This window comes from Salmo salar, chromosome ssa12 (assembly GCF_905237065.1).
Source record: "Salmo salar chromosome ssa12, Ssal_v3.1, whole genome shotgun sequence".
Lineage (NCBI taxonomy): Eukaryota > Metazoa > Chordata > Actinopteri > Salmoniformes > Salmonidae > Salmo > Salmo salar.
Genome location: NC_059453.1, coordinates 78875636 through 78891036, shown reverse-complemented (window position 1 = coordinate 78891036; position 15401 = coordinate 78875636). Strand labels below are relative to the sequence as shown.

The 15401-nt window shown below is 47.4% G+C and overlaps 1 protein-coding gene across 3 annotated transcripts in view; it reads right to left on the bottom strand.

Annotated features, from left to right (window-relative positions):
• The window catches only part of LOC106565784 (protein NDRG3), a 57593-nt gene that overhangs the window by 16258 nt on the left and 25934 nt on the right, over nt 1-15401 (bottom strand). Inside the window, exon 1 of one of the 3 annotated variants that reach the window (XM_014133297.2) lies at nt 435-818. The exons of the other annotated variants lie outside the window; for them this stretch is intronic. Within the exon in view, the coding sequence (XP_013988772.1) occupies nt 435-485 (51 nt within the window). The 5' untranslated portion in view covers nt 486-818. Of the gene's footprint in view, nt 1-434; nt 819-15401 lie in introns of those variants that run through there. 3 annotated transcript variants of the gene reach the window in all.

The window sequence follows — 15401 nt, the reverse complement described above, 5'->3', positions numbered from 1 at the left end:
CAGACAGACACATACCCATATTCTCCTGTATGCTCAGACTCCTGAACGCTTACGCACATTCATATTTCATGCCATTATATTGACATGCACCTACAACGCACAATAACATCTATGTTGACAACACACACATGCACAAATATACGCACTCAATCACACACAAACATGTACTCCCCAGCACACAAATTACGAACAGTCTCGACAGTAAGTGCACTCAAACACACAAATACAGTGTCCACCCGCACAAACGCCTCTCTGCACTCTGAAACGGTTCAGCTGCTTAGCTGGCTGTCAGAAGAGGCAGTTAGGCAGGCAGGTATTCTGCCAACCAGCCAGGGAGACCAGCCCCTCCCATAGAGCCAGGGTCTCTCTACCCAGACCCTGACCCAGCCCCGTGAAACTAAACCCAGCGAGGTGTGTCAGTCAGACGCACTCACCACTGCATTCCCAGAGCATGCGATCTGGTCCAGGTCCAGAATGGCTGACATGTTTCCCAGGCAGGAGAGGACTGTGTGCTGCTGGGAGCTTTAAAGATCTCCACAATGAGGGCGGGAGAGAGGGAGGGAGGCAGCGCAGGAGGGAGAGTGAGAGAGCAAGAGAGAGAGAGGGAGAGAGAGAAAGAGAGAGAGAGCGAGAGAGAGAGTGAGCGCAAGACTGTAATGGGGAGTTAGAGAGACTAACTGCACCAGCTAGACCAGCAAGAGGGAAAGGGGATAGTGACAGAAAGGGTGAATATTTTTTATAAGAGTGGGAGGGATGGAAAAGATGCAGAGCGAGAGGACGGAAGATAGAAGGAGAGACAGAGTGAGTGAGACTGCAGTTTGCGCTTGGTAAGCACAGCGCATCCGTGCTTCCAGGGCTGTGTACCAGTTATTCTAATTGGATTTCAGCAGGTCAGGTGGGCAGAATGGGGACGAGCTAGAGGAGAACAGGGGAGAGGGATGGGGGATGGATGGATTGATGGAGAGAGAGAGAGAAAGACAGAGAGAGAGAGAGAGAGAGAGAGAGAGAGAGAGAGAGAGAGAGAGAGAGAGAGAGAGAGAGAGAGAGAGAGAGAGAGAGAGAGAGAAAGAGAGAGAGAAAGAGAGAAAGAGAGAGAGAGCGAGAGAGAGAAAGGAGAGAAAGGAGAGAGGAGAGGGTATTAAGTGGAGGCATGCAGGCAGCCCAAGAGGCAAGCAGCACTCTGACGTCACAGAGAGAGAGTGGTGCTGTAGAAGGGATGCTGACTTTGACGATTGACCACTTCCTTCCAGTGCATTCTGCATCAGCTCAGCAGCAGCAGCGCTCTGAAATCAATGTCTGATCCTGATTCAATTTGTGGGCTAGAATTGGATTAAACACTGTACCTGTCATCAATGAGCAACCAGGCTAATCATATGAAGATAAAATAATATCTTCTTGTTGCAGAGTGAAAACTCAAATGGCAGTGGCAGTGAAACATCAAATTGCTGAAGCTATTTTGGGCTCTGAGGGAAGAAGGTCTGCATTGAATATCAATATGATCTCAGGCTTCTAATGCACCAATATGATTTTGTAACATCACATTGTCCAGTAAGAAGGCATTCAGTAATTATTTTGCTCAATAACAACTCTGCAATGAACCAGCTGTGACCCCATGGTCATCCAAAGAACCATCACCATGATGGGCTGCAAAAGAGACATTTGTATCCAAAAGAGATTGACAAATGTCTATATTACACTGTAATAACAATCCATGTTGCTCTAAATCACGTCTACGAGTGAGTGTGCGTGTATGCATGCATTCACTGGAATCAGTATATGTGAGAGAGTGGTGCATACAGCGATACACAGATCATTCTCTGTAAGCGTCTCTCCTTCTCTATCAAACCTGATAACCTTTTTTTATTTTATTTCACCTTTATTTAACCAGGTAGGACAGTTGAGAACAAGTTCTCATTTACAACTGCGACCTGGCCAAGATAAAGCAAAGCAGTGCGACAAAAACAACAACACAGAGTTACACATAAAAAAACGTACAGTCAATAACACAATAGAAAAATCTATGTACAGTGTGTGCAAATGTAGAAGATTAGGCAGGTAATAATTACAATTTAGCATTAACACTGCAGCGATAGATGTGCAGATGATGATGTGCAAGTAGAGATACTGGTGTGCAAAAGAGCAAGAAGATAAATAACAATATGGGGATGAGGTAGTTGGGTGTGCTATTTACAGATTGGCTGTGTACAGGTGCAGTGATCGGTAAGCTGCTCTGACAGATGATGCTTAAAGTTAGTTAAGTCTCCAGCTTCAGTGATTTTTGCAATTCGTTCCAGTCACTGGCAGCAGAGAACTGGAAGGAAAGGCGTGTTGGCTTTGGTGATGACCAGAGAAATATACCTGCTGGAGCGCGTGCTATGGGTGGGTGTTGCTATGGTGACCAGTTAGATGAGATAAGGCGGGGCTTTACCTAGCAAAGACTTATAGATGACCTGGAGCCAGTGGGTTTGGCAACGAATATGTGGCGAGGGCCAGCCAACGAGAGCATACAGGTCGCAGTGGTGGGTAGTGTATGGGGCTTTGGTGACAAAACGGATGGCACTGTGATAGACTACATCCAGTTTGCTGAGTAGAGTGTTGGAGGCTATTTTGTAAAATCGTCGAAGTCAAGGATCAGTAGGATAGTCAATTTTACGAGGGTATGTTTGGCAGCATGAGTGAAGGAGGCTTTGTTGCGAAATAGGAAGCCAATTCTAGATTTAATTTTTTATTGGAGATGCTTAATGTGTGTCTGGAAGGAGAGTTTACAATCTAACCAGACACCTAGGTATTTGTAGTTCTCCACATATTCTAAGTCAGAACCGTCCAGAGTAGTGATGCTAGCAATTGGTTGAAAAGCATGTATTTCATTTTACTAGCATTTAAAAGCAGTTGGAGGCCACGGAAGGAGTGTTGTATGGCATTGAAGCTTGTTTGGAGGTTTGTTAACACAGTGTCCAAAGAAGGGCCAGATGTATGCAGAATGGTGTCGTCTGCGTAGAAGTGGACTAGAGAATCACCAGCAGCAAGAGCGACATCATTGATGTATACAGAGAAAAGAGTCGGCCCAAGAATTGAACCCTGTGGCACCTCCATAGAGACTGCCAGAGATCCGGACAACAGGCCCTCCGATTTGACACACTGAACTCTATCTGAGAAGTAGTTGGTGAACCAGGCCAGGCAGTCATTTGAGAAACCAAGGCTATTGAATCTGCTGATAAGAATGCGGTGATTGACAGAGTCGAAAGCCTTGGCCAGGTTGATGAAGGCGGCTGCACAGTACTGTCTTTTATCGATGGCGGTTATGATATCATTTAGGACCTTGAGTGTGGCTGAGGTGCACCCATGACCAGCTCGGAAACCAGATTGCATAGTGGAGAAGGTACGGTGGGATTCGAAATGGTCGGTGATCTGTTTGTTAACTTGGCTTTCAAAGATTTTATAAAGGCAGGGCAGGATGGATATAGATCTATAACAGTTTGGGTCTAGAGTGTCTTCCCCTTTGAAGAGGGGGATGACCGCGGCAGCTTTCCAATCTTTGGGGATCTCAGAAAATGCGCAAGTGGGCAAGTTGCTGCAGGGGGTGCAGAGCTGTTGGCCGGGGTAGCCAGGTGGAAAGCATGGCCAGCTGTAGACAAATGCTTATTGAAATTCTCGATTATCATGGATTTATCGGTGGTGACAGTGTTTCCTAGCCTCAGTGCAGTGGGCAGTTGGGAGGAGGTGCTCTTATTCGCCATGGACTTTACAGTGTCCCAAAACTTTTTGGAATTAGTGCTACAGGATGCAAATTTCTGTTTGAAAAAGCTATCCTTAGCTTTCCTAACTGACTGTGGATATTGGTTCCTGACTTCCCTGAAAAGTTGCATATCGCAGGGGCTATTCGATGCTAATGCAGAACGCCACAGGATGTTTTTGTGCTGGCCAAGGGCAGTCAAGTCTGGGGTGAACCAAGGGCTATATCTGTTCTTAGTTCTACATTTTTTGAAGGGGCATGCTTATTTAAGATGATGAAGAAAGCACAATTAAAGAGCAACCAGGCATCCTCTACTGACAGGATGAGGTCAATATCCTTCCAGGATACCCGGGCCAGGTCGATTAGAAAGGCCTGCTTGCTGAAGTGTTTTAGGGAGCGTTTGAAGATGATGAGTATGGTCATTTGACTGCAGACCCATTACGGACGCAGGGAATGAGGCAGTGATCGCTGAGATCCTGGTTGAAGATAGCAGAGGTCTATTTAGAGGGCAAGTTGGTCAGGAAGATATCTAAGAGGGTGCCCATGGTTACAGATTTAGTGTTGTACCTGGTAGGTTCCTTGATAATTTGTGTGAGATTGAGGGCATCTAGCTTATATTGTAGGACGGCCGGGGTGTTAAGCATATCCCAGTTTAGGTCACCTAACAGTATGAACTCTGAAGATAGATGGGTGGCAATCAATTCACATATGGTGTCCAGGGCACAGCTGGGGGCTGAAGGGGGTCTATAACAAGCGGCAACGGTGAGAGACTTGTTTCTGGAAAAGTGGATTTTTAAAAGTAGAAGCTCGAACTGTTTGGGCACAGACCTGGATAGTATGACAGAACTCTGCAGGCTATCTCTGCAGTAGATTGCAACTCTGCCCCCTTTGGCAGTTCAATCTTGTCGGAAAATGTTGTAGTTGGGGATGGAAATTTCAGGATTTTGGTGGCCTTCCTAAGCCAGGATTCAGACACGGTTAGGACATCAGGGTTGGCAGAGTGTGCTAAAGAAGTGAATAAAACTTAAAAGCTTATGGAGGAGGCTTCTGATGTTAACATGCATGAAACCAAGGCTTTTACGGTTACAGCAGTCAACAAATAACAGCGCCTGGGGAATGGGAGTGGTGCTGGGGGCTGCAGGGCCTGGGTTAACCTCTACATCACCAGAGGAACAGAAGAGGAGTAGGATAAGGGTACGGCTAAAGGCTATAAGAACTGGTCGTCTAGTGCATTCGGAACAGAGAGTAAAAGGAGCATATTTCTGGGCGTGAAAGAAAAGATTCAAGGCATAATGTACAGACAAGGGTATGGTAGGATGAATACAATGGAGGTAAACCTAAGCATTGAGTAACGATGAGAGAGGTTTTGTCTCTAGAGGCACCAGTTAAGCGAGGTGAGGTCACCACATGTGTGGGGGGGTGGGACAAAAGGGCTGTCTAAGGCATACTGGGCAGGGCGTTGGGCTCTACAGTGAAATAAGACAATAATCACTAACCAAAACAGCAATAGGCAAGGCATATTGACATTAGGGAGAGGCATGTGTAGCCGAGTGATCATAGGGTTCAGAGAGTAGCAATAGGTGAATCAGGGAGCCGATTCAGTAGTCGCAACTACGCTAAGCGAGCTGGAGACACGGCGATTCAGACAGCTAGCAGATGGGCCTTCGACGATGTCACAACGGAAGAGCCTGTTGAAACCACCTCGGACGATTACGTTGGCAGACCAGTCGTGATGGATCGGCGGGGCTCCGTGTTGGCAGTAAAGGGTCCAGGCCAATTGGCAAAAGAGGTATTGTAGCCCAAGAATTAACTGGTGGACCTCTTCGGCTAGCCGGGAGATGGGCCTAGCTCGAGGCTAGCTCAAGGCTAACTGGTGCTTGCTTCAGGACAGAGACGTTAGCCAGGAGTAGCCACTCGGATTGCAGCTAGCCAGCTGTGATGATCCGGTGGAAAGGTTCAGAGCTTGCGATAGGAATCCGTAGATGTGGTAGAGAAAAAGCAGTCCGATATGCTCTGGGTTGATATCGCGCTGTGCAGACTGGCAGGTATTGACCGAGCTGAGGCTGGCTGGTCTCCGAATTAACGGTGAAGACCGCTAGCAGTGGCTAACTGACTACTAGCTAGTAGCTAGTTAGCTGGCTAACTGCTGATGGGGATTCCGGTTCTAAAGTATAAAAATAGCAGATCCGTACCACATTGGGTGAGGCTGGTTGCAGGAGACTATATTCAGTCCGTAGATGGAAAGTGAGATTAAAATATTTATGAAAAAAACGAGGAAAACTATATTTACACGGGATAGGATGGGACAAGACAAAACACACGTCCGACTGCTACGCCATCTTGGAATTTTGATTCTTCATACACAGTTCCAGTCAAATGTTTGGACACACCTACTCATTCAAGGGTTTTTCTTTAATTTTACTATTTTCTACATTGTAGAATAATAGTGAAGACATCAAAACTATGAAATTACACATTTGGAATCAAGTAGTAACCAAAAAAGTGTTAAATAAATCAAAATATATTTCAGATTCTTCAAAATAGCCACCCTTTGCCTTGGTGAAAGCTTTGCACACGCTTGGCATTCTCTCAACCAGCTTCATGAGGTAGTCACCTAGAATGCATTTCAATTAACAGGTGTTGTTAAAAGTTAATTTGTGGAATTTCTTTCCTTCTTAATGCGTTTGAGCCAATCAGTTGTGTTGTGACAAGGTGGGGGTGGTATACAGAAGATAGTCCTATTTGGTAAAAGACCAAGTCCATATTACGGCAAGAACAGCTCAAATAAACAAAGAGAAACCACAGTCCATGGTTACTTTAAGACATGAAGGTCAGTCAATACGGAACATTTCAAGAACTTTGAACGTTTCTTCAAGTGCAGTCACAAATACCATCAAGCGCTATGATGAAACTGGCTCTCACGAGGACCGCCACAGGAAAAGAAGACCCAGAGTTACCTCTGCTGCAGAGGATAAGTTCATTAGAGTTACCAGCCTCAGTAATTGCAGCCCAAATAAATGCTTTGCAGAGTTCAAGTAACAGACACATGTCAACATCAACTGTTCAGAGACAGCGTGAATCAGGCCTTCATGGTTGAATTGCTGCAAAGAAACCACTACTAAAGGACACCAATAAGAAGAAGAGACTTAATTGGGCCAAGAAACACGAGCAATGGACATTAGACCGGTGGAAATCTGTCCATTGGTCTGAGGAGTCCAAATTTGAGATTTTTTGTTCTAACCGCCTTGTCTTTGTGAGACACAGAGTAGGTAAACGGATGATCCCTGTGGTTCTCACCATGAAGCATGGAGGAGGAGGTGTGATGTGTGGGAGTGCTTTGCTGGTGACACTGTCAGTTATTTATTCAGAATTCAAGGCACACTTAACCAGCATGGATACCACAGCATTCTGCAGCGATACGCCATCACATCTGGTTTGCGCTTAGTGGGACTATAATTTGTTTTCAACAGGACAATAACCCAACACACGTCCAGGCTGTGTAAGGACTATTTGACCAAGAAGGAGAGTGATGGAGTGCTGCATCAGATGACTGGCCTCCACAATTACCCGACCTCAACCCAATTGAGATGGTTTGGGATGAGTTGGACCGCAGCGTGAAGGAAAAGCATCCAACAAGTGCTCAGCATATGTGGGAACTCCTTCAAGACTGTTGGAAAAGCGTTCCAGGTGAAGCTGGTTGAGAGAATGCCAAGAGTGTGCAAATCGGTCATCAAAGCAAAGTGTGGCTACTTTGAAGAATATAAAATATATTTTTATTTGTTTAACACTTTTTTGGTTACTACATGATTCCATGTGTTATTTCATAGTTTTGATGTCTTCACTATTATTCTACAACGTAGAAAATAGTACAAATATAGAAAAACCCTTGAATGAGTAGGTGTCCAAACTTTTGACTGGTACTGCCTCGCATCTCGCTCTTAGGAAATTTTGCAGTATTTTGTTTTTTTCTGTATTATTTCTTGCATTGTTAGCCCAGAATTTTTTGTGTGTTATTACATACAGCCGAGAAGAACTATTGGATATCAGAGTGGCGGTAACTCACCAGCACTACTAGCATTATAACCAGGAATAAGACTTTCCCGAAGCGGATCCTTTGTTTGCACCCTTTGTTTGATTCCATTTTGCTCCTCCCTTCCTATAGGCAGAAACTCAAACAGGAAGTACCTGTGCTAAGGACTATCCAACGCTGGTCTGACCAATCGGAATCCATACTTCAAGATTGTTTTGATCACGCAGACTGGGATATGTTCCGGTTAGCTTCAAAGAATAACATCAACGTATATACTGACACGGTGACTGAGTTTATCAGGAAGTGAATAGGAGATGTTGTACCCACTGTGACTATTAAAACCTACCCTAACCAGAAACCGTGGAAAGGTAGCAACATTCGTGCAAAACTGAAAGTACGAACCACAGCATTTAACCACGGCAAGGTGACTGGGAATATGGCAGAATACAAACAGTGTAGTTATTTCCTCAGCAGGGCAATCAAACAGGCAAAACATCAGTATAGAGACAAAGTGGAGTCGCAATTAAATGGCTGGTTTTCCTTTTGTAGTTTGTGATTGTCTGTAGACCCTGCCACATACGTCATGTGGCAGGGTCTACAGACAATCACGAACTACAAAAGGAAAACCAGCCATATCGTGAACACCGACGTCTTGCTTCCAGATAAGCTAAACACATTCTTCGCCCGCTTTGAGAATAACACAGTGCCACCGACACGGCCTGCTACCAAGGACTGTGGGCTCTCCTTCTCCGTGGCCAATGTGTGTAAGACATTTAAGCATGTTAATGATCGCAAGGCTGCCGGCCCAGACAACATCCCTAGCCGCGTCCTCAGAGCATGAGCAGACCAGCTAGCTGGTGTGTTTACGGACATATTCAATCTCACCCTATCCCAGTCTGCTGTCCCCACATGCTTCAAGATGGCCACCATTGTTCCTGTACCCAAGAAAGCAAAGGTAACTGACCTAAATGCCCCGTAGCACTCACTTCTGTCATCATGATGTGCTTTCAGAGACTAGTCAAGGATCATATCACCTCTACCTTATCTGTCACCCTAGACCCACTTCAATTTGCTTACTACTTCAATAGATCCACAGACGATGCAATCGCCATCACATTGCACACTGCCCTATCCCATCTGGATAAGAGGAATACCTATGTAAGAATGCTGTTCATTGACTATAGCTCAGCATTCAACACAATAGTATCCTCCATGCTCATCATCAAGCTCGAGGCCCTGGGTCTGAACCCTGCCCTGTGCAACTGGGTCCAGGACTTCCTGACGGGCCGCCCCCAGGTGGTGAAGGTAGGAAACAACACCTCCACTTCGCTGATCCTCAACACTTGGGCCCCACAAGGATGCGTGCTCAGCCCCCTCCTGTACTCCCTGTTCACCCATGACTGCGTGGCCAAGCACGCCTCCAACTCAATCATCAAGTTTGCAGACGACACAACAGTAGTAGGCTTGATTACCAACAATGACGAGACAGCCTACAGGGAGGAGGTGAGGGCTCTGGGAGTGTGGTGCCAGGAAAATAACCACTCAATGTCAACAAAACAAAGGAGATGATTGTGGACTTCAGGAAACAGCAGAAGGAGCATCCCGCTATCCACGTAGATAGGACCGCAGTGGAGAAGGTGGAACGCTTCAAGTTCCTCGGCGTACACATCACTGACAAACTGAAATGGTCCACCCACACAGACAGTGTGGTGAAGAAGGCGCAACAGCACCTCTTCAACCTCAAGAGGCTGAAGAAATTTGGCTTGGCATCTAAAACCCTCACAACATTTTACAGATGCGCAATTGAGAGCATCCTATCAGGCTGTATCACCGCTTGGTGGTGCAGTCTGCCCAACGCATCACCGTGGGCAAACTACCTGCCCTCCAGGACACCTACAGCACCTGATGTCACAGGAAGGCCAAAAAGATCATCAAGGACAACAACCAACCAAGCCACTGCCTGTTCACCCCGCTATCATCCAGAAGGCGAGGTCAGTACAGGTGCATCAAAGCTGGGACAGAGAGACTGAAAACAGCTTCCATCTCAAGGCCATCAGACTGTTAAATAGCCATCACTAGCACATAGAGGCTGCTGCCTATATACATAGACTTGAAATCACTGGCCACTTTAATAAACGGAACACTAGCCACTTTAATAATGTTTACATTTCTTGCATTACTCATCTCATATGTATATACAGTCGTGGCCAAAAGTTTTGAGAATGACACAAATATTAATTTCCACAAAGTTTGCTGCTTCAGTGTCTTTAGATATTTTTGTCAGATGTTACTATGGAATACTGTAGTATAATTACAAGCATTTCGTAAGTGTCAAAGGCTTTTATTGACAATTACATGAAGTTGATGCAAAGAGTCAATATTTGCAGTGTTGACCCTTCTTTTTCAAGACCTCTGCAATCCACCCTGTCATGTGTCAATTAACTTCCGGCCACATCCTGACTGATGGCAGCCCATTCTTGCATAATCAATGCTTGGAATTTGTCAGAATTTGTGGGTTTTTGTTTGTCCACCCGCCTCTTGAAGATTGACCACAAGTTCTCAATGAGATTAAGGTCTGGGGAGTTTCCTGGCCATGGACCCAAAATATTGATGTTGTGTTCCCTGAGCCACTTAGTTATCCCTTTTGCCTTATGGCAAGGTGCTCCATCATGCTGGAAAAGGCATTGTTCGTCACCAAACTGTTCCTGGATGGTTGGGAGAAGTTGCTCTCGGAGGATGTGTTGGTACCATTCTTTATTCATGACTGTGTTCTTAGGCATAATTATGAGTGAGCTCACTCCCTTGGCTGAGAAGTAACCCCACACATGAATGGTCTCTGGATGCTTTACTGTTGGCATGACACAGGACTGATGGTAGCGCTCACCTTGTCTTCTCCGGACAAGCTTTATTCCGGATGTCACGTCCTGGCCAGTATAAGGGTTAATTGTTATTGTAGTTTGGTCAGGACGTGGCAGAGGGTATTTGGTTTATGTGGTTCGGGGTGGTGTTTTTTCAAAAAGGGCATTTGATTTAAGTATTCCGGGGTTTTTGGGCACTGTTCCTTGTTTACGTATTTCTATGTTATTCTAGCTGGTTGTATGTCTATGTTTGGTTAATTGGGGTGGACTTCCAATTGAAGGCAGCTGTGTGGTGTTGCCTTTGATTGGAAGTCCTATATTAGTTGGGGGTGTTTGTCTGTGTATTTGTGGGAGATTGTTTCTTGTCTAGCATGTATGAGCCTGAGAAGACTGTCGGTATATCTTGAGTTCGTTTTGTTGTTTTTGTGTTCATTTTGATTTAATAAATGTTCAAAATGAACAAACACAGTCCTGCTGCATTTTGGTCCTCCTTCACCGACGAAAACCGTGACACCGGATGCCCCAAACAATCGGAAAGGGGATTCATCAGAGAAAATGACTTTACCCCAGTCCTCAGCAGTCCAATCCCTGTTCCTTTTGCAGAACATCAGTCTGTCCCTGATGTTTTTCCTGGAGAGAAGTGGCTTCTTTGCTGCCCTTCTTGACACCAGGTCATCCTCCAAAAGTCTTCGCCTCACTGTGCGTGCAGATGCTCTCACACCTGCCTGCTGCCATTCCTGAGCAAGCTCTGTACTGGTGGTGCCCCGATTCCGCAGCTGAATCAACTTTAGGAGACGGTCCTGGCGCTTGCTGGACTTTCTTGGGTGCTCTGAAGCCTTCTTCACAACAATTGAACCACTCTCCTTGAAGTTCTTGATGATCCGATAAATGGTTGATTTAGGTGCAATCTTACTGGCAGCAATATCCTTGCCTGTGAAGCCCTTTTTGTGCAAAGCAATGATGACGGCACGTGTTTCCTTGCAGGTAACCATGGTTGACAGAGGAAGAACAATGATTCCAAGCACCACCCTCCTTTTGAAGCTTCCAGACTGTTATTCGACCTCAATCAGCATGACAGAGTGATCTCCAGCCTTGTCCTCGTCAACACTCACACCTGTGTTAACGAGAGAATCACTGACATGATGTCAGCTGGTCCTTTTGTGGCAGGGCTGAAATGCAGTGGAAATGTTTTTGGGGATTCAGTTCATTTGCATGGCAAAGAGGGACTTTGCAATGAATTGCAATTCATCTGATCACTATTCATAACATTCTGGAGTATATGCAAATTGCCATCATACAAACTGAGGCAGCAGACTTTGTGAAAACTAATATTTGTGTCATTCTCAAAACTTTTGGCCACGACTGTACTGTATTCTATTATTATTCTACTGTATCTTAGCCTATGCCGCTCTGACATTGCTCTTCCATATATATTCTTAATTACATTCCTTTACTTAGATTTGTGTGTATTGGGTATATGTTGTGAAATTGTTAGATATTACTTGTTAGATATTACTGCACTGACGGAGATAGAAAAACTGTCACGGTCGTCGTAAGAACTGGACCAAGGTGCAGCGTACGTAGCATTCCACATCTTTATTATAAAGTGAAACTACAGCAAATACAAAAAAATAAACGAACAAACGAAACGTGACATTCTGGAGTGCTCAAACAAAACAAGATCCCACAAAACACAGTCGGGAAATGGCTGCCTAAATATGATCCCCAATCAGAGACAACGATAAACAGCTGCCTCTGATTGGGAACCATACCAGGCCAACATAGAAATAGAACAACCTAGATTACCCACCCTAGTCACACCCCGACCTAACCAATATAGAGAATAAAAGGCTCTCCTGACTCAATAGGTGAGGGTCTGGGTGGGCATGTGGCGTTGGTGGCGGCTCCGGTGCAGGTCGTAACCCCCGCCCTGACCCCGGATCCGGGCCATGGCGCTGGGCTGAACGTCGTGCCTGGACTGGGCACAGGCGCAGAAGAGGGCTCCGGCCATGGAGCTGGGTTGGACACCGTGCCTGGACTGGGCATTGGCGCAGAGAAGGGCTCCGGCCCTGGAGCTGGGTTGGACGCCGTGCCTGGACTGGGCATCGGCACAGAGGAAGGCTCCGGCCATGGAGCTGGGTTGAACGCCGCGCCCGGACTAGGCACCGGCGCAGAGGAAGGCTCCGGCCTTGGAGATGGACTGGATGCCTTCCTGGACTGGGCACCGGCGCAAAGGAGGGCTCCGGCCTGTGGACCGTCGTAGGAGGTTCCGGACTGTGGACCGTCGCAGGAGGTTCCGGACTGTGGACCGTCGTAGGAGGTTCTGGACTGTGGACCGTCGTAGGAGGTTCCGGAGTGTGGACCGTCGTAGGAGGTTCCGGACTGTGGACCGTTGTAGGAGGTTCCGGACTGTGGACCGTTGTAGGAGGTTTCGGACTGTGAACCGTCGCCGGAAGCTCTGGACTGTGAACCGTCGCCAGAAGCTCTGGACTGTGAACCGTCGCCGGAAGCTCTGGACTGGGAACCGTCGCCGGAAGCTCTGGACTTGGGACCGTCGCCGGAAGCTCTGGACCGGGGACCGTTGCCGGAAGCTCTGGACTGGGGACCGTTGCCAGAAGCTCTGCACTGTTGATGCGCACTGGAGGCCTAGTGCGTGGAGCCGGTACAGGTGGCACTGGACTGGTGACACGCACTTCAGCCCACTGGAGGCCTGATGCATGGGACCGGCACAGGTTGCACCGGACTGGTGACACGCTCTTCAGGGCGAGTGCGAGGAGCAGGCACAGGACATGCTGGACTGGGGGGGCGCACTGGAGGCCTGATGCGTGGGACCGGCACAGATTGCACCGGACTGGTGACACGCTCTTCAGGGCGAGTGCGAGGAGCTGGCACAGGACGTACTGGGCTGTGGAGGCGCACTGGAGACCTGGTGCGTAGGGCCGGCACAAATCTTACCGGAACGATGACATACTTCGCACGGCGAGTGCGGGGAGCTGGCACAGGACGTCCTGGGCTGTGGAGGCGCACTGGAGACTTGGTGCGTAGAGCCAGCACAAATTGTATCGGATAAATGATACGCTCCTCAAGGGGGAGTGCGGAGAGCTGGCACAGGACGTACAGGGCTGTGGAGGCGTACTGGAGACCTGGTGCGTGGAGCTGGCACAGTTTTTACCAGAGTGCTAGCACGCTCCTCAGGACGAGTACGGAGAGCTGGCATCAAACAGATAACACGCTCCTTAGGGCGAATGTCGTGCATCATACCCCAACACAACAACTCTCTAATTTCTCTCCTCCAATTTCTCCTTCAACTCACTGACGGTCTCTGACTCTCTCCATTTACTCTCCTCCAATTTCTCCCTCTTCTCCCAGATTGGCTCTGATTCGCTTCTCGGCTCCACCGACCACCCCGCATGCCCCCCCCCCCACACATTTTTGTTGGGGGGGCTGTCCTTTGGGCTTTCCTTGTGGCTGCGAACCCCGGCGTCGTCGCTGTCCTCCCTTATCTCCTTGCATCTGCTTCCAAGGAAGGCTTTCGTGTCCCTCCATGATTTCCTCCCATGTCCAGGATGTCTTCTCCTCTTTGATCTCCTCCCAAGCCCAGGATACCTTCTCCTCCTGGGCACACTGCTTGGTCCTATTGTGGTGGGATCTTCTGTCACGGTCGTCGTAAGAACTGGACCAAGGCGCAGGGTACGTAGCGTTCCACATCTTTATTATAAAGTGCAACTTCAGCAAATACAAAACAATAAACGAACAAACGAAAAGTGACGTTCTGGAGTGCTCACAGGCAACTACACATAAACAAAACAAGATCCCACAAAACACAGTCGGGAAATGGTCAGGGCGTGACAAACACAAGCATTTCGCTACAACCGCAATAACATCTGCTAAAGACATGTATGTGACCAATAACATTTTATTAGATTTTTAGATTTTATTTGATTTACTGTATGTTCTCGTCTCTATGCGAGTTTCCCACTAGCAATTACTAGTTGGAGGGGCGTTCAAGTGGATTTTTCCCAGTTCTATGCTCGTATTTACGAAATGTTATGAATGCAACATAACAGATTGATCTTGCTGGCCAAATGGGCTGAGTTTACCCGTGGAGACCAAAAGGACGTACAAAATATAGAATGGATTGAGTGGGCGGAGCAGCAAACTCAGTGTATGTTCTATTGGTCATACAGTGTGAACTCCACCGACTGTCACGTGGAGCGGAACAGATGAACCCAAGAGCAGATTCAGACGAGGAGACTGGGATGAGGTAACCAAGGTATTTATTGAAACACGGGGAGAAGATTGAGTGCTGGCCAGGGGAAGCTCGGGCGGATTGTTGGAAACCATGTGTGGAGGCTGAGGCTGGAGCGAGAGGTGTGGGGACAGGGTAAGCAGGTCCGGAGGGGAATCCAAGGGAGCGTAGAGTGGAGAATCCAGGACAGACTAGTAGGACTGATGAGAAGTCGGACTGGAAACAGGGACCAGAGTCAGAGCGGGCAGAACTGTAGCGGAGAGGAAAACAGGGTCAGGCAACGGAAATCAGGCACAACAGGAACAAATGGCTAGAAACATGGACGGACTGGGCAGAAATTATGATCTGGCAGTGTGGAAATGGCAGGACTGAGTATTTGTAGAGGTCTTGATTATGGAACAGCTTGCAGCTGGTGGGGCAGCAGATCAAGGAGACACCGGATGAGCTCTGCTCTAACTCCAGCACACCTGTCTCCGCCCACACAATCACACACATACACAGAGAGAGAGGGAGAGAGCACTGTGGGAGTGG